This window comes from Otolemur garnettii, unplaced genomic scaffold (assembly GCF_000181295.1).
Source record: "Otolemur garnettii isolate 467f Iridium unplaced genomic scaffold, OtoGar3 scaffold00098, whole genome shotgun sequence".
Lineage (NCBI taxonomy): Eukaryota > Metazoa > Chordata > Mammalia > Primates > Galagidae > Otolemur > Otolemur garnettii.
In genome coordinates, this window is record NW_003852493.1 from 6,332,285 (window position 1) to 6,350,676 (window position 18,392).

The 18,392-nt window shown below is 48.4% G+C and overlaps 1 protein-coding gene across 1 annotated transcript in view; it reads left to right on the forward strand.

The window, feature by feature from the left end:
* TANC1 (tetratricopeptide repeat, ankyrin repeat and coiled-coil containing 1) overlaps positions 1-18,392 on the forward strand; it is a 129,316-nt gene that overhangs the window by 98,836 nt on the left and 12,088 nt on the right. The window contains exons 17-19 of the mRNA XM_023516816.1: positions 15,599-15,732; positions 17,177-17,300; positions 17,914-18,089. Of these exons, the coding sequence (XP_023372584.1) occupies positions 15,599-15,732; positions 17,177-17,300; positions 17,914-18,089 (434 nt within the window). The remainder of the gene's footprint in view (positions 1-15,598; positions 15,733-17,176; positions 17,301-17,913; positions 18,090-18,392) is intronic.

An 18,392-nucleotide genomic window follows, 5' to 3' on the forward strand; every position in this document is an offset into this window, starting at 1 on the left:
TCATGATGCCTGGTTAATTTTTTAGAGACAGGGTCCTGCTCTTGCTCAGGCTAGTCTCTAACTCCTGAGTTCACGGGATCCTCCCACCTTGGCTTCCCAGATTACAGGCATGAACCACCATGCCCGGCCTAAATTAACTTGTTTTCTAATAGGTACACGCAACACTGTTTGACATGCATTTCCAGGTTATAGTCAGTGTGTGTGCACAGTGCATATGATTTCCTCTTCTCCTGTATGGATTTGTTCCACATGCTTCCATGTAATCTACTAAGAAATCGAATGGTGGTATGGAGAGTTTATTTGCCAGCTCCCAGTTTGGAAAAGCCAAAGAGATGTTCATGGCAGGAATGTGGGCCTACCCTTCAGAGAGCCTCGTACCCACTCTGGGGCTGTTGCTGTTTGCCCCATTACTCAGTGAGAGGCTGAAAGAGCCAGGCATGCCCTGTGTTGCGAAGATAGCATGGGATTCAGTTATGCATGAGGCTGAACATGTGTAGGTTTAAATATTACCACTAATTCTATCTGGGGTCCTCCCCCCACCCTTTTATAATAGTACAGGCTGCTCTATAATCAGGTGGAAGAGAAGTTTCCATCAAATTCCACATCATGTGTGGGTAGTGGCATAGTCAAGTAATAAGAACACGACTTTGCTAATGGCTAGAACCTCCAAATCCCTGCCCTTTCATTGCCTAGTTTAGCAACTTTGAACGTCCCCCTTATCAGATGAGGTAAATGGCATCTGCCTTCTAGGATTGTGGTAAACAGTAAATGAGATAAAGCAATTTTGTCAAAAGGTTCCTGATGATCAGAATCTCTTGGAACACTTGTGCCTAGAAATTCTGATCCACCAGGAGTCTGTTTGCTTAACGAATAGGTCATAGGTGACTTAGAGCTCATGGAAAAATAGAGAAGTCATGTGCAGAGCTATATAGGATTTCTGACATGCAGGGGCACAGTGAGAGACACTGTGGTGACGATGACGGAACTTAGGGCTGGGAACAGTGACACCACACACTCAACTCAAATGGAAATTTCTGATCTTTAATATTCAAGATGATTTTTTTTTTTCTGGAAGAAAATTCCTAAGAAGGGCTGACTTTGAGGACTCTGGGTAAACTGTTCTTTTTTCCTCCCATGACTAGTCCTGAATTTAAGGCATCTTCCCCACTTGAGAATCTGCCAGTCACTTGATGGCTAAAGCGACATAAGAGAAACTATGGAATTCCCACCATTCTTTTTCCCATTTTCAAACAATACCTATTTATTATCTCACAGTTTCTATAGGTCAGAACTCTGGGAAGTTTGGCTGGGTTCTCTGTTTCAGGGTCTCACCAGGCTATAATCTAGGTATTGGTTAGGGCCATGTTCTCATCAGAGACTTAACTGGGGAAAATTCTGGCAGGTTATGGACAGAACTCATCTCCCCGTAGCTGTTGCATGAGCCTTAAGGAAAAAGATAAATTAATAGTTCAGCCCTTCCCTTCTGAAGCTGGATGCATAACCTTCACTTTCCAACCTGAGAAGTAATTCACACCTTTCCTCACCAGGCCATAGAGTAAATTTCACCAGTCAAGAGTTTATTTGAGATTCTTAAAGATTTTAAATGAAAAAAGTCAGGCTGAGCGCTACTTGTCAGGTGCATAGAGCCACAGCAGCTCTGCGTGGTCTGGGTCACCAAAGCCAATCTCACCTTCTCCATGCATTTTTCTGTCTGTTCCCTTTCTCCTGTGTCCCTTCAAAAAGGACCACGTTGTCCATTACCCCAAGCCCCACTGCTTTCCAGGTCTGTGTTTGTCCAAGGAATATCCTGAACTGTTCAGGAAGTTTCAGATGAGGGAACATCTGCAAATGTGGGGTTTTACATGAACGTGTACTGCATTGTCCCAGTGTGAGGTCCCGGAGGGTCTGCGTTAGCCAGCCCTGGCTGTAGAACAGCAGACAAGGCATGTGGGCGGGCTTCTGGAGCCACACAGCAGATTTGAGGGCCTCAATAATGATCCCGTGAGTTGTGGTCCCCGTTCTCGCCCTGCCTCGACTTGGAGAAGCAAATCATGACAGTTGCCCAGGCCGTGTGCGCTGCACTGCTAGGGGCTTGGTTTCTCAGAGGTATGGGAACAGAAATGAAAGTGATTGTTTTGCTTCCTGGTCTTATTTGGTCTTGTTCTTCAGCGCAGTCAATGGTGCTTTGTGCCTGGAATGCTCTAGAGTGGACCTCATCTGTCCTTAGCCACAACACAGGGATGGGGTCCTGAGAGAGACTCCCATCTAGGGTGTGGGAAGTGGCAGAGCAGCGAGAAGCTCTGTGTGGAACTGCACTTCATCGTGTCTCTCTGAACATTTTAAAATCTGATTTTATCTTATTTAAATTTGAATGTGACTAATGGTTTTGGAGAGCAGAGCTTAACTTACATAGGTTACTCCTTTTCACCAGAATATGGAGCCATTGCTTTTTGTCTATCCAATGTAATGCTTCAAAAATGCTTTCTGCAGTTGCTATTGAGCTCCCTACCCCCAGCCCCACTGTTAAAGGCTCCGATGGAGAATAAGAAGTTAGACCCTCAGAGCAAAGGAGAAGTGCCTGCACCTAACACCATCACCATCCAGGCTGCCACAGCTCTTGGCTCTGTGACAGTCACAGATTCGGCCAGTCAGTGTCAGTTCCGTGGCTTGTGGGCAGCCTGAAACATGGCGAGAGTGAGCAGATACTTCTGTCATCTCTGACTCAGGCATTCCACAGCCATGAAAGTCCCGGCTGCTTCCCATGAAGTCCCAGCCACACTGAGTCATTGTTCCCATGTCAGTGTTTGATGTGAATCTGTCCAAACTGAAATGACCAGAGATGCTTAGCTGGTGACCCCGTGTAGCTGTGAATCCTGGATTGTCATCAGGACTGTATTTTCAAACACCAGGCTGCTAAAGTATGAGCTATATCTCTGAACTTTTGGTTAAAACTTCTGACTCTGAGTAGAAGGGAGTGGAGCCCTTCTATCCCAGCATTTGCCATCGTGCAGATCTGCCCGTTCGGTGCACAAAGCCGTCCCCAGTGATCCCCTTGGCTCAGCTGCAGCCTCCATCTGCAGACGTCATCCCTATGTCTCCATGCAGTGTTGCTTGTCTGGCGGGAGGCTATCTCCTGGGCACTGTGTGTGCTGTGCCTGTCTGGCCCTGTGCTGTCCAGCAGAGCACTCGGTAATGATGGAAATGTCCTCTCTGCTGTCCAGTGTGGTAACCACTAGCCACATGTGCCTACTGAGGGCTGGAAATGTCACTTGTACAACTGAGGAGCTACTTTTTTTTTTTTTTTTTTTTTTTTGAGACAGAGCCTCAAGCTGTCCCCCTGGATAGAGTGCTGTGGCATTACAGCTCACAGCAACCTCCAACTCCTGGGCTCAAGCGAGTCTCCTGCCTCCGCCTCCCAAGTAGCTGGGACCACAGGCGCCCACCACAACGCCTGGCTATTTTTTGGTTGCAGCTGTCATTGTTGTTTGGCGGGTCCGGGCTGGGGATTCGAACCCGCCACCTTAGGTGTACGTGGCTGGCGCCTTAGCCGGTTGAGCTATAGGCGCCGAGCCAGAGCTACATTTTAAAATCTGATTTTATCTTATTTAAATTTGAATGTGACTAGTGGCCATGGGATCCGACAGTGCAAGTATAGTCTAGTGCATGCCTGTACGTATTAACCAATGGAACAAGTGGATTTAAAGAAAATAAAGCCCTTTGATTTTCAGACAGGGGATTGATGTTCCCTTTGCAGAGTAATTTGGGAGAAATACTTGTTGGAAGGGGAGGAATAAGGAAGCCACTTGTGAGGACCCAGAGTCCTGATTTCTGTGTGTCCTAGTGCAGACCGTGACCCACTGGACTCCGCTGGGGCTAGGTCCTCATAGTGCGGCACCTGTGCTGAGGTGGCATTGCCTGGGGGGTGTATCTCAGGGAGCCACGGCTATTAGCAACTAACTGCTCCATGGGCACAGTCTGTCTTTGTATCCCTAGTACTCCCTCCCTGCACCCAGCATGCTGCACACTCACCCTGGCCTCTGGCAGTGGTCCCTCAGCGGTCCTGATGGCCAGACAGCACGTCCGGCCCTGGGTGTCACACACACAGGTCGCCGACTGCTCCCTGGGACTGCCCTTCCCTCCAGTCTGAAAGGGAAGATGCCCCTTCAGAGTTAGTTCAAAGTCCAACTGAGACACTTCGTGGGCATGTTCTTTTGTGTTAAGTGTGCTGTTTTAATTGGTAAATCAGTCCCAAATGAGTTTAGTCATATAAATAATCGTCCTTTATTGCCAAAGGTGTTATAAACAACACGTGCCTCTGTCCCTAAGAAGAGCTGAGTGTTCCCCACTGTGGACTGAGCAGGTTATTCAGCTGCAGAACACTTGAAAGCAGTGTAGCTCAGCATGTGTAGTGACCACGGCTCACAGAATCTTGGACTGCACGCGGCCACGGAGGACCATGGACCTGGAGGGTCCACCGTTGCCCTGTCAGCTGGGTGGAGTGTTTGTAGGCCAGTCTTGGAAGAAGAGGTTGTTAAGAAGGAAGAAGAGGCACCTGTTTTTATATCAGGCTATGAAACTGGGTAATGAGTTGTATGTGAGACTTGATAATTTAAAAGATCCCCTCTCATCTCTGCCCTGTCCACTGGCTTCATTAGCTCCCATCACAGGTAGACTCAGGTGGTGGATGGTGGCTCACCACATCCCAGGCTGTGCCAGAACACAGGAGACAGGACACCTTATTGGCCACTTATAAATGATCCTTTGTTCATTTAAATTGTAACTGAAGGTTTTTGGAGAGAGGAGGCTCTCACTTGGTAAGACTATAAAGTAAATTTAAAAATTACTGGCTTGAGTTTGGCATTCATATGTATGGTCATGTGGCATGACAGTGGGCCACGCATACGATGGTAGTCCCGTACGATGATAATAGTGCATTTATACAGGAACATGCTGAGGGTGATAGCCCAGGGGCATAGCAGGCTGCGCTACCCGGTTTGTTGTGTAAGTGCACTCTGATGGCCACACAGCAGAATCACCTAAAGGCACATAACTCAGGTTAGAATTTCAGGTCAGAGACTAGGAGGAAATGGTTTGTCCATTGCTGGTTGGGATACAGGTTGAACATACATGGACTGTTCTAAATGCATCCTATAGAGAAAAGCTAAGTGACGTGCTCTTGGACACTGAAGACACCAGAGTTCTGGGAGGTCCTGAGCATCTCACCAGTGCTGGTTTTTGGAAAACCCTTATCTAGGCATTCCTCCCTTTGCCAGTATGGTAAGATTAGTGACCATGGAAATCCAGGATGCTGTCAGTCCAAATAAAGGTGGAAGTTCTTAGTTCTTCTTGGCATAAGAGCATGAGAGGGCAGTAACTCAGTGCACTGGAGGGGTGCGGGAGGGGACAGCCCAGGACCCTGACAGAAGGGAGGTAGGTGGGATAACTATGGACACTATAAGGGGAGGAGGGGTAACCCAGGGCTCTGGGTGGAGGATGGGAGGGGTCCTCCAAACAGTGAAGGCAAATGGGGGGAGGCAGCAGTGGGGAGCTGGGTGGGTGCACACCTCGCCCCTGTCTGCTCTTGCAGACCACTGGGGTTCACCTCCAACATGGGTGCATTCTGGAGATAGCTCCTCTGCTGGGATGGTGGAGGGGTTGGTGGTCTGTGTGGCCTGCCCTATTGGGGGTGTGGGTGTGGAGAACCTAGAGGGCACACTCAAGAGCTGGTGCCTTGACCGCCTACGTCAAGTTGCGTTTGCTGCAGGTAGCGTCCGTGTAGCTGGTAAGTGATTCTGCCCATTCATGTAATTTAAAAAGTACTGCCTTCAGTGGAAGAACGCATGCGTCTACACTTTGGTGGTTTAGAGCATCTTTACCTGATAGCAGGTGGCTTGTTCTCTCAGTCCTGCAGCCCTGGAAGGGCTGAAGTCCCCCAGAAGAATAAAGGTTTCCTCTGGGGAGACAGTATTGAAACAATATTTGTATTCTTTCTGTGTTTTTGAGACAAGATGTGACACCATGTGAAGTGGTCTTGTAGAAATGCTCCCCTTCACACTGAGGCCTGGTGTGGGGTCCTGCACGTAACTGAGTCTTCCTCAGCACAGGCTGAGCTGTAACAAGAGGAAAGAAGGGAAAGAGAATGTTGGGCCCGCGGCACATGGTTTGGCGTGTAACCCAATCTAGCAAGCAGGCGCATTCTCCACGCGCTTTAGAAGTGACAGCTGTCCGAAGCTATGGTCGTCTCTTGGATTTTCAGAAGAAAAATGTCTGTATGAAATATGATCTATATTGTCTATGTTTTAGGAAATTATTTTTAAAATTGAGGTTATGTTATTTATAGCGCACATCATTCGTCAAAGGATTTGAAGTTGCTTATCTGAAATAACACATAGAAGAATAGACAAAAATGAAGTCAGGAATAAGACCCAGGAACAGTGCAGATGCCCGGGCCGTCGTGTCCTGCATGTCCACTAACCTGAGGGACAGCTCTGCCGGAGGATGCCTTGTGGCGGGAATTAGAAGGAAACACCATCATTATAGACTGTTCCTATTGTCTATGGGAGAAAGCATAGCAGTGTTTTTTTGGGGGGCCGGGGCTGGGTTTGAACCCACCACCGCTGGCATATGGGGCTGGTGCCCTACTCCTTTGAGCCACAGGTGCCACCCCAAAGCATAGCGGTTCTTCAAGGAAAGAGAATCGTTTTTTTGGTACTTCTAAACATTCATGGAAAACTTTGACGACTTGGGTATTTAATTTAAAGTCGACTTCTAGGGGCAACAGAGTAGGAGTTAAGAACTCGGACTCTAATCAGATTCCCACTAGCTGTGTATGTGATGTTAGGCAAGTTGTTTTTCTCCAGGCCTTGTTTTCCTCATCTACACCACAGAGATTCATAGCAGTTGGTTGTGTATTGAATGCATTTGTGAATACAGAGGGCCAGGAGCATTGGGTAGGAAGCACTCTGCAAGTGTCTGGAACAAGCGTCCTCAAACTACGGCCCACGGGCCACATGCAGCCCGCCTAGGACATTTATCCAGCCTGCCAGCTGTTTTTGCGACCACTGCCTGTCCTGCTTAGCAGCCGACTCATCCCAGGGCCTGCAGTCCAGCCCTCCAGCAGTCTGAGGGACAGTGAACTGATCCTCTGTTTATAAAGTTTGAGGACCCCTGGTCTGGAAGATGGTAGGATCTTCCTATTGTGATTGAGACCAGGACTGCAGGTTAGTTGGTGCTTGGGCTGTATTCCTGCCTCTGACTCTGATTCACTTTATGTTTGGGGTAGATCTGGCCTCCATAAGACGGACACCATAGTGACACCTCATTCAAAGGTTTTGACTGAGATTAAATGGGAATTCATTTATGGTACTTTGCACAGTGCTCAGCAGTTGATAAAGTGTTCAGTTATATGCTGCCAGGTTATGATAAGCTAATTAATATTAATTATTATAATACATTATTTATGGGATGTATTTGGTCAACAGAGTTTAAGTGAATGTTTAAGTGATGGAATCTTACGGTTATTTTGCAACTGTTTTAAGAAGATGAAGTCACAGGTGAAGAGTAGAAAAGAAAGACATTTTGGTCGCACATGTAAAGTCCTATTTATTGCCAGTTGCACATTTTATAAAAGAGCTCCTTGGTGATTTGGCTCTGGTTGCAGCCTACCCTCAGTATAGCCCTTGGGAGATTCTGGCTCTCTGGGGAGAGTTTTGCCAAACAGAGAACAAGAAGGAAGGTGTTACCAACAGCAAGGAGCTGTTAAATTCACAAGTGCACCCAGGCTTCTCAGAATGGTCATTAGGTGATTTCCCTGTGTGAACAGGAGCGTGCTCTTAGAAAGGGGGGAGTAGGACCACTGCACACCTAGGCTATGCACCTGCACCTGGGCTGTGCTCTATCAACCTAAACATAGAAAAGGTACAGCAAAGACGCAGTATAATATTACGGGGCTGAAATGTTACCTAGTGGCACACAACCTGCCATTCACAAGGTTGCTACCCCGCACCCCCAGCAGGGGCTTAGGTCAAGTCTGGGGAGTGTTGGAGGCTTGCTGTAGACCCCGGGGCCCCAGGGCTTTGTCTGCCAGTGCAAGCACAGTTTTTAGTAAGAGGAATCTTTATGTTTCATTTTATCCTTTAAATTATTGAAGATTAGGACAAATAACTACTCAGTCTTTGTAGAGATGAACTTATAGGTCTTGGAGAGTCTGTTCTTGTACCTAAGGCAAATGCTGTCCTCAGAGACGGAAGGAAATGCCTAACAAAGCAAGGCGGTGAGATACACTTCTGTAGTTGTTTGTCCTATGCCTAGAAGTTGGGGGAGGTATGTTCTGGGAGAGACGGGTGTTATTTTCAGTCAGGGGGCTTGGGGGCCAGCTGCTCTGAGCCAGCTCCAAACGGCAACAAAGCAAAACACAGGCCACAGTCAGCCCTGGATATTAGCAACTTCAAAAGGCAGTTGTTACAAATGGGGGGGAAAGGGGTGTCATTCCCAGAGTGTAAAAAAATCCTAAGATCCCAATTACATTTTACCTTTTAGATAAAATAGCTGAATACTTATCACAGTCCAGGTACATGCTTTTTTGTTCTTTTCCTTGGTGGTTGAGTGGGGTCCCTAGAGCCACCAGCTGAAGGTGATTCGTGCCTCCTTGTCTAGTGGTTTTCACTTTGGCCACAATTAGATGACATTTATTAGAACCCTGCTGCTTACTAATGTCAGCACTTTCATTTTTTCATTTTCCACTTGCTTCTATAAAAGACGGGAAGAGGCCAGTATAATAGGAAGTTGCCCAGGTAAGCACAGGTATAGAAGCAGAACTCTGCCCCTCTGCATGGTGGCAGGAAGTATGTTGTGCAGGTGCAGACCGCAGTAGCGTGCTCGGCTGTGCTTGGGGAATGAATGGGTGAGGTCACTGGTGTGTTCCGTAAGGAAGGGGCTTCTCTGTGTTTACCTGCCTGTTGCCCTTCTCTCCAGATCTCCAAATTGGATCCAGAAGCAAATGAGGGTAGGAATAAAGGTCCATTGTGATGACTGTTCTGCTGAACATCTTGATCTGTTGTAAAATTTTGTGGTTTTTTTTTTTTTTTTAAGACAGATTCTCACTCTTACCACCTGGGGTAAAGAGCTGTGGTGTCACAGCTCACAGCAACCTCAAATTCTTGGGCTCAAGAGATCCTCTTGCTTCAGCCTCCTAAGAAGCAGGGACTATAGGTGCCCGCCACAACATCTGGCTAGTTTTTTTTTTTTAAATAGAGACAGAATCTCACTCTTGCTCAGGCTGGTCTCAAACTCCTGAGCTCAAGGAATCCATCCACCCATCTCTACCTCCCAGAGTGCTAGAATTAATTATAGGCGTGAGCCGCCATGCCTGGCTGCTATAAAATATTATTAACAGCCCTGTTTATGCAATGACTGCGTTCCTGGCAAGTTAACCGTCGAGTTTTTATAAATCAATTTTTTTCCTAGAGAACCTTAATATGTAAAATATTTCTGCAAAGAACCCATTTTGGGGGACAAAGAGCTGTATCTTACTGATATTTCCTATAAGTTCCGATGGTTGAATGTCACTCAGGCTTTTCTTAAAATGAGCATCTTACCCAGACTCTGAAGACCTTAGACAGTGGTGTTCAGGTGAAATTATTCAGATCGTCAGAAAATGTGTGTTTTCATGGGAATTTAATTCACAAATGCCATTTTGTTAAGATTTCACAAGTAAAAGAAATTGTGTCCAATTTGAGTCCTGAAAAGTGGCGTATGTTCACGTTGATTTTAGAGCTTCCGTTTCACACCACGTCTTGGTTTTCTCCTTTACCTTCGCATGGCCTTGGCCAGAGGAAGAGCTGTTACCCACCAGCAGGCAGCACTCGTCCCCCGCCCTGGGCCCCTCCCCTCTTTTTCTGGTCAGCCATTGAGCCTCCTTGGAGCCTAGTGGTCAGCAGGGGGCTCAGCCTTTCCCACAGAGTGGCTGGACTTCCTGGGGGTGGTTTTCTGTGCTTTTGTTCCTTGCCCTTCAGTTGCTTGTTTCCTTATATGGTATCTGACCTCCTGATGGCTGCTGAAACTTGAGATGCTCCCTAGCTCTGTCAGGAGTGTGCAGTAATGGCCGGAAAGTATTCAGTCTGAGTGGAAAAAGGAAAACAAAGATGCTATTGTCCGTCCACAGCCATTCCGGGCATTTGTGTGTGGAAGGTGATGTGCTTTCAGCCTGAGCAAGGCTTCCTGTGCTGATGGGTTCCCAGCCCCTGGAAAGGAAGTCAGTGACACACAGCCACTCCTCCCTGGAGGAGGAGCGGGAGCAGGACAAGGTCCAGCCAGCCACCAGGCCCGGGGTGGCGCTGCCATCCCTTGTCAGCCGCTCCAACTTCTGGCTTCTCCTAGCCTCCTTAAAACACACAGTATCTATTTTTAGTCCTGGGCTGTCATTTCTAATGTGCTGCTGTTGCAAAAATTCAGTAGCAGATGCAACAGAAATTCTGATTTAAAGGCTTCATTTATAATGAGGACAAAACTTGTTTCCCAAGTAAATAAATGATGGCTGTGGTGGATGGGCACTTCAACTCCTGTCAGATGGAGTCCTGTGTGTGTTCCTCCTGTGGGTCACTGGCCTCCCTGGAGCACACGTGCCTGTCCTGTGCACATGTGCTGCGCAGGTGTATCTGTGTCCCAGTCTATTCATTCCTCCTCCTAGTCAGTCACACCCAGAAGAACAGAAGGAGTTCCCCACCTGAAGCTGCAGAGCAGCCGGGCTAGGTGATGGCTGAATGCCCAGATCTTCAGCCACGAACCACTCACAGGGTCACACAGATCATTCCAGATAATGCATATTGCAGAGGATATAAGTACAGATAAGGCTTCTTTTAGGTAGACAGGAGAAAATTATTTTAGAGAAGCTATATTCTCTAAAATAATGTAAGAGGTTTGTTCTGAGCTAAATTTGAGGACCATGACCCAGAGCTACACCCAAGAAGCCTCGGGCAGGTAGATCACTATAGTGGGGTTACAGTTTGGGTTTATACATTTCAGGGAGACAGGATTTAACAGCTAAAGTCATAAATTAGCACATGAAACACATACTGGTTTGGCCCCAAGATGGGGGATGTTTACAGGTTAGGTGGATTTAAACATTCTTCAGTTGACAATTGGCTGAAAGAGTTAGGCTTTGTCTGAAAGTCTAGGAATCAGTCAGAAGGAAATGTCTGCCTTAAGATAAGGTCTATTAATTAGAGACAAGCCACTGGCCAGATACCCAGAATGAAGCGGTTTGTTAGTGTATTGAGGACCTGCGGGCCTGTTAGAGTCACAAAGGATGTCTCTAAGAAGGGAGGGGGTCTGAGGAGGATGTCTGACCTCCTTTCTCATGGCTACCAACTCAGTGTTAAGTTATCCCCTCGGCCAGGAGGGGGTCCGTTCAGGGGGAGGCTTAGGATTTTCTTTTAGTTCACATTCCTACCATCACAGTTCTTACTTGGATAGACCTTTGTGACAAGAGGCAGATTAATAAGAGAAAAGCAAACAGAAGCTTAATAAAATGTATACCTCATTTCATATACATGGGAGAAACCCAGAAAATGAGTGAACCTCCCAGAAATGGCGCAGACTTTAGGCCTAGATATACTTGTCCTCTGAGACGAAGATGGAGGATGTGAGGACTCCTGGTGTCCAGGGGACGCGAGGTTTGTGACATGGATTCTCTGTGGGTCGGAGTCTCTAGTGATTTAACCTCCTCCCTCCTGGAATGGAAAGGAAGACACTTCCAGATGGAGATTTCCTTTATAGATGTAAATTTCTTACAAAAGGGTCCTTCTGGGTTTTTGAGATTCTTCTATGTCTGCAGTTTCCTTCTGCCAGTAAGGCATATTCTGGGGTGGTATATCCTGGCCTCCTACAGTCATATCTTGGGGTGGCAAATTCTGGTCTCCTTACAGTATAAAAGTGCCCTGAGCCTTTGTTGGCAGGAATCAAGTACATAATCACATACATTACGGAGGATGTGGTGATAGGGATCCCAGGACCTCAGAGACTAAGACCAGTTTGCTTAGTCTCATAGTACAGACAGGATCACTTGGCCACTGGTTTTCAAACATTCTGGGTATGGGAGCTCTCACCTCTACCTCAGTTCATCAGTATATAACACTGATACAAATACCATTCTGTTAATGCAGATTTATAAGTTTAAATGTCTGCTCAGTAAAGACAAGGGGCCTGTTTGCATGATACAAAACGTGAGTGGTCCTTGCAGTTCAGATCGGTGGCACTAGCATCGCTTCCCTTCTGTATTTTGTTTGGCTGCATTGTCATGAGAAAACTCACACCATCCAGATGAGTGGTGCCGATGGCAGCTGTTGTTAGCTCTTCTTGTAGCTCTGAGAAAGTCTTTGACTGCAGGTGACAGAAGCAGTGTTAGGAAGACTGCCAGCGATAGTGGCTCTGGTCACCCACATTAATATGCTGGGCCTTCAAGTATAGAATTTAGTAACAGCAAATATGATGGGGAATATTGTGTTCATTACAAATTTTTAAATAGTTACAATCCACTTAAAGAAGGAAATTACAGTAGCATTTGCTGAACCATTTGACTCTTTGTAAATCTGAAGCCCAGAGACCTTGTGGATTTACCAAGGTCACACAGCAGTGGAGACTAGAACTGTAATTTCAGATCTCTTGTCCTGAATTATGTCCTGGACCCCTGCATCCCAGGGCCGAGAAGTCCCTCACATCTGAGAGCCAGTCTCTGCTAGGATGACTCACTCAGCACACGCATTGGTGCCAGGTGACCTGTCATGAGAGCCCTGGCTGGGTTTACTAGTTACCCTTTGGGACCATGCAAACTGCTATCCTATCATAGAGACCCTACCATCAGAACTTCCTGTTCCTCATGGAAAAATACTATTGCTTTGACAGTCAGGGTATATGACAGCTGGCAGATGCCTGCTCCCCTGGAGCCCATAGTAAGGCCTGGGAAGCTGGAAGGCAGTTCCCGACTGTGGTCTCCTCTCTGCCCCCCACCTGTGCTTTTAGTGCCGTCTGCCGTAACCACAGACCAAGACAGAGCTCTCCATAAACTTATCTTTGTAAGGAAATATGATGACCTCCTGACTGAAGAGAAATAGGCTGTCATCCACATGTGACAGTAATAGCGTGTGGGATATTCAGAATTGGCGGGGGCAGACCTCTCCTGACCACCCCCAGGCTGCTGTGTAAACCCTTACACGGGCTGGTCTGTGATGAGACCACTGAAGAAGGGACGGTCCCCTCACTGCTGAGGTCCGCTGAGTGAAGACCAGATGAGAAGTCAGCGCACACTTACCCTTCTGGAAGGATGGAGACAAGGGGTGCTTTCCCCGCAGTATCCTAGGCCTGATCTTTTCATCCTCGGGTCCCCAAGGCTAGGACAGCCTGCTGCACTTGCTCACCCCTGTGAGTCTTGCCACCTCCCTCTCTGGAAGCAGAGCTCAGGCGACCAGCCCCGCAGATGTGAATATGTCTCTGACATGTGAGGAGGTGCAGTCACTGGCCATGCCACACTGAGTCAGGACAGTTCATGGAGAGTTTGGTCCTTGGAGGAACAGCTGTGTCATCCCCAGTGTCAGGTTTGCCTCCTTCCTGGTGTGGCACTCTTGGAGGATAAGCCACGGCCATGCTGATTAGCAGCTGTGGTCACTGTGGCCAGAGGAGGTCACAGATCAGGAGCTGACCCCCCTGCTTCCCCAGGCTCTAGTGTGGGCTCCAGAGGGAGCACCTGCCAGCAGTGCCCAGAGGGTCTGCGAGGAAGGCAGGCCTAGATGCTGTGAGGCAGGCCACACCCAGAGGGTCTGTGAGGAAGGCAGGCCTAGATGCTGTGAGGAAGGCCACACCCAGAGGGTCTGCAAGGAAGGCAGGCCTAGATGCGCGAGGCAGGCTGTGACCCTGGGACTGGGGCTCCCACAGAAGCCTCATCCGCATTGTGTGCCCGGAGACCGACATGGGTTCACTCTACTAGTGGTCACCTCTGTATATTCTTTTGTGTTTTTGTTTCTTTGACTCAGTGTTAAGTTTGTGAGACCCACTCTGTTGCATTTGGCTCCCTGGTGCTATTTTTGTTGACGTGTAGCATTCTGTTGTGTGACTGTGCCACCATTTCTGGGTGTTGTCTTTTTGCCACCGCTGGGGCTGGTGTGGCCAGTGTTGCTGAGAGCGCTATGGCCCAACTTTCTGGTGCACCCCAAGAGCTGCCTGCAGTACACATCTCTGCAGGAGGGGTGGCCGGGTCTGCCACTCTCAAAGTGTCAGCCTGTTTTCTGGGTCAGCCACCCATCTTTAATCCCCAGTGGTACCCGAGCGTTCCCACTGTCCCACATCCATTTCTCAGTCACATGGATTGCTGATGAGGTGGGGCACTTTTCTTAAGTTTATTGGCCTTTGAACTTCACCTTTTGACAAGCCTATTCCTGTATTTTTCCTATTTTCAGCCTGAGTGGTCTGTTTTACTGACAGGCAGGAACACTTCTCCTTTCTGGAAATTTGTAGGTTCAAGGCTGTATTTAAAAACAAGAGTTGTCCCAGGCATGCACCAGAGCATCATACACAACCACCTCATTCCTCTTCCTGTGTGTTGTCCTGACCTCTCCTCTCTCAGGGGAGCTTGTCGGGGACTGTCTCTGCCACTACTGCTGTCCTTTTCTAGACAGCAACCCACACAATGTAGCAGAAGCACCCCCACCCCCCGCTTTTTACTGACTCCTCACCCAGTTCGGGAACAGGGACTGGGGAGGTGGGTCCCTGACTTGAGGGCATCTGACCTGCTCTCTCTGCCTCCCTCGGCTGATCTCCCTGCAGCATCTCCAGGGCAGCAGGCCGCTGGCTGCCTCTGGGATCATGCAAGTCTATTTACCAAGCATTCAAGGCTCTCTGCAGTTAGATCCTCTCTTTTTTTTCTTTCTTGAGTTCCTGAACTCTGAATCGTGGCATATTAAAGAGGTTCTAAGCTCCATGACGGAAGGGATGCTGACATGCTCTTGATTACCTCAGTAATTATTCTTGACTAAAGTTTTATGACTTGAGGCTAAGAAGCTGGACTAAATAATAATACTAATCTGTGTTCATGTTACACTACATTCTGGTTATCTCTTGCTGTGAAAAATGAAAACGTAGTCACTCTTGAATAAATCATTTGGGCTGGGCATGGTGAGGATAGCTCACCTCTGCTAAAGTGACTTTGGCCATGTAGTTTGACTTAGGCTGGGATCCACTTCCAGGATGGCTCATGCACGTGGTTGGCTGCTGGTGCTGGCTGTCTGCTGGGAGCACATCTGGGACTTCAACACACCTGGGCCTCAGTTCTCTCTGTGGGTTTCACCACAGGGCTACTGCGCTCCCTCACAGTATGGCACCTGGGTTCCAAGACAATGGAAGTAGCCTATCTTTTAGGACCTGGACCCAGATGGTCCAGACACTGGCACAGAATCGTTTCTGCTATGTTCTATTGAGCCCATCCGGACTCCAAGGGGGAGGACACATAGACCAGTACCTCCCAGTGGGAGGGAGAAGTGTCAAAGAATTCTTGTTTACTTTTAATCTACCACATGCTAACAGTTCCTCCCTCTCCATGACTTTCCCTTAGCCCTGACTGCCGCTGCAGGAAGAGGGAAGCTGGAGGTCTGTGAGCTACTGCTGGGGCGTGGAGCTGCTGTGTCCCGGACGAACAGGAGAGGGGTTCCACCCTTATTTTGTGCAGCACGCCAGGGACATTGGCAGGTACCCAGAGGGCCCTGAATGCTTCAGAAGCAGTGAGCGGGGTCAGGTTCCCCGTTGCCCATCTCCTAAGGCTACATGCAGCTCCCTGAGCCCTGTCTCTCTTTTTCTCTGTAAACATTCTGCTTGTGACACCAGGACTACCTGATAGAGACAAGTATTTGCCAGAATAACACGGCCTGCGGACTGGGGAGCCAGGCCAGGGTCAGGCCAGCTGCAGGGAGGAGTTGAACAGTGGGCCTGTCACGACAGGAGGAACTTTGCTCTAAGTACGTGGTAGTTAGTATTTTGTGCACTTGGGAAAAGGAGACGTTTTCCTTCCAGTTCAGCTCTGTGACTCAGGCTGGTTTTCTTATGATGTGAATAATGCACGGTTGCCTCTAATTCAGGGGAACAGGGAATCCGTGTTGTAAACGGTGACCACATCCCACCCCACCTGGCACCAGGTTACACACAACTACAGGGATGTGCTGGCCATCATGGGAAGGAATTTCTGGACCCAAGCTTACACTAGTTTCATTGGGTGGGGGGAGCTCTGTGCGCTGCTCCCAGGAATGTGGCTTTTCTCCCGCCCTTTCTAAGAGCTGGGTTTGTCCTGTCTCTTCCCTGTTGCCTCACTGCTGTGACCTGGTATTCTGTGGTGTCCTCTCTCCTGGTCTCGGCACTTCTTAGGTTAGGGATGTTTGGAAAGCATTTGTTAGTACGGTTAGTGCATAAGAGCAAGAGGGCAGTGGAAGGGCAGCCTCCAGTTGTTGAGCTGTTGTGACAGCGTGACAGTGAGCCCAGGAGGGGCCCCCGGCTTACCGGCCCATGAAGCACTTCCCACTGGGCTGAAGGTTGTGTTGACCTCTGCGTGTTTTGTGTCTCCTCTCAACATTACTAGTGAGCACAGTTTAAAGGCACATTCCTGAGGATGGGAATCCCCTTCCTGGTTTTCCTGTAAGTTGCCCTCTGCGAAGGGCAGGCCATGCCCCAACCCTGAGTCTAGGGAAGCGCAATGCCCAGGTGAGGCAGGTGAGCCACCTCTCCGTGCCTCTCCCTGCACTGTGCTCTGCCACAGGGGCCTAGGCAGCCTCAGCGCCAGCTCTGGGGCCCCCACAGCCGCCACTTGCTGGACAGGGGCTCTGTCACGGCACATCTCCTGTATGGCAGTGGGGTCCTGACTCTGTCACAGCTGGCTTCCTGTCACCTCCAAGTAACTGTTTCAGCTGGTGTGTGTTTTATAGATGGAGTATTGAATTGGGCATGTTTAAAAGACCATATATTTGGAAAAATACTCTGTTTAACGGAATACAGTGGAAAGACTGTATAGACCCCATGGATCACACAACTTAGAGGGATTTTTAAGAGAGTCCTTTGACTGCTTTTAAAGTCAGGAAATCTGTCTGGCTTTAGAGACTAGTTGAAAATGCAGCAGGGAGATTGTGATTCCAGGTGTCTCTTTCAGATTGTTAGATTACTGCTGGAGCATGGCTGTGATGTGAACCTCAGTGACAAGCAGGGCCGGACGCCCCTCATGGTGGCTGCTTGTGAAGGGCACTTGAGCACCGTGGAATTCCTCCTTTCAAAAGGTAGCAGGCATCACCTGCATGGGTTTCTTTTTCTTCTTTTGAGACAGTCTCACCTTGTCACCATGGGTAGAGTGCCATGGCATCATAGCTCACAGCAAACTCAAACTCTTGGGCTTAAGAAAGCTGTTCTCACAACCCCTTTGGACTCTATTAAAGGTTCGTGGCATTAGGAAGGTTGAGAACCCCTGGCTTTTAAGAGATCCCCTTGCCTAAGCCTCCTGAGTAGCTGGGACTACAGGCGCCCACCACAATACCTAGCTAAATTGTTTTTATTTTTAATAGAAATGGGGTATTGCTCAAGCTGTTCTTGAACTCCTGAGCTTAAGCACTCCACCCACCTCAGCCTCCCAGAGTGCTAGGATTACAGGGGTGATCCTGTCAGGTGCACCGAGAGAGCACTCTGGCAGACCCACGCAATACTTCCTGGTAGAAATGTTAAGCCTTATGTTGTAGACACATTCTACCATCCACATCAGTGCAGAGCACGGGTAGCACCGCCCGTACCTGGCCCTCAGCCCCAGCAGGCTCAATGCCGCCTGACAAACGTTTTCAGTGGGAAACATGCTTTGTGGGCATACAAGGTTCATGTTCTGTGAACGGGCTTTTCTTTCAGGTGCCACCCTTTCTTCTCTGGACAAAGAGGGCCTTTCAGCATTGAGCTGGGCTTGTCTGAAAGGTCACAGGCCGGTGGTCCAGTACCTGGTTGAAGAAGGAGCCTCAATAGACCAGACAGACAAGAATGGCCGCACCCCCTTGGACCTGGCTGCCTTTTATGGTGATGCCGAGACTGTGAGTGTTCACTCCCCTCCACCTGCACGGGAAAGAAACCTCAGGAACTAAGCTGTGTGTGTGAGTGTGTGTGCTATGGAGAAAATCTTTCGTTTTTCTCTAGTTCTGTGATATGCACTCTATTCCAGAACTGTAGTAAAGATGTTAACAGGCTCTTAACACCTTAAAAATAGCTGCTTCCAAACTGCATATGCACCAGACACGTGTGTGTGTGTGTACTCGCATGCTCATGCGGTGTCCTCATAGTAATTCATATAAATAAAATTCCTGCATAGATCGTTCATTTTTTAAGTATTTATTTAT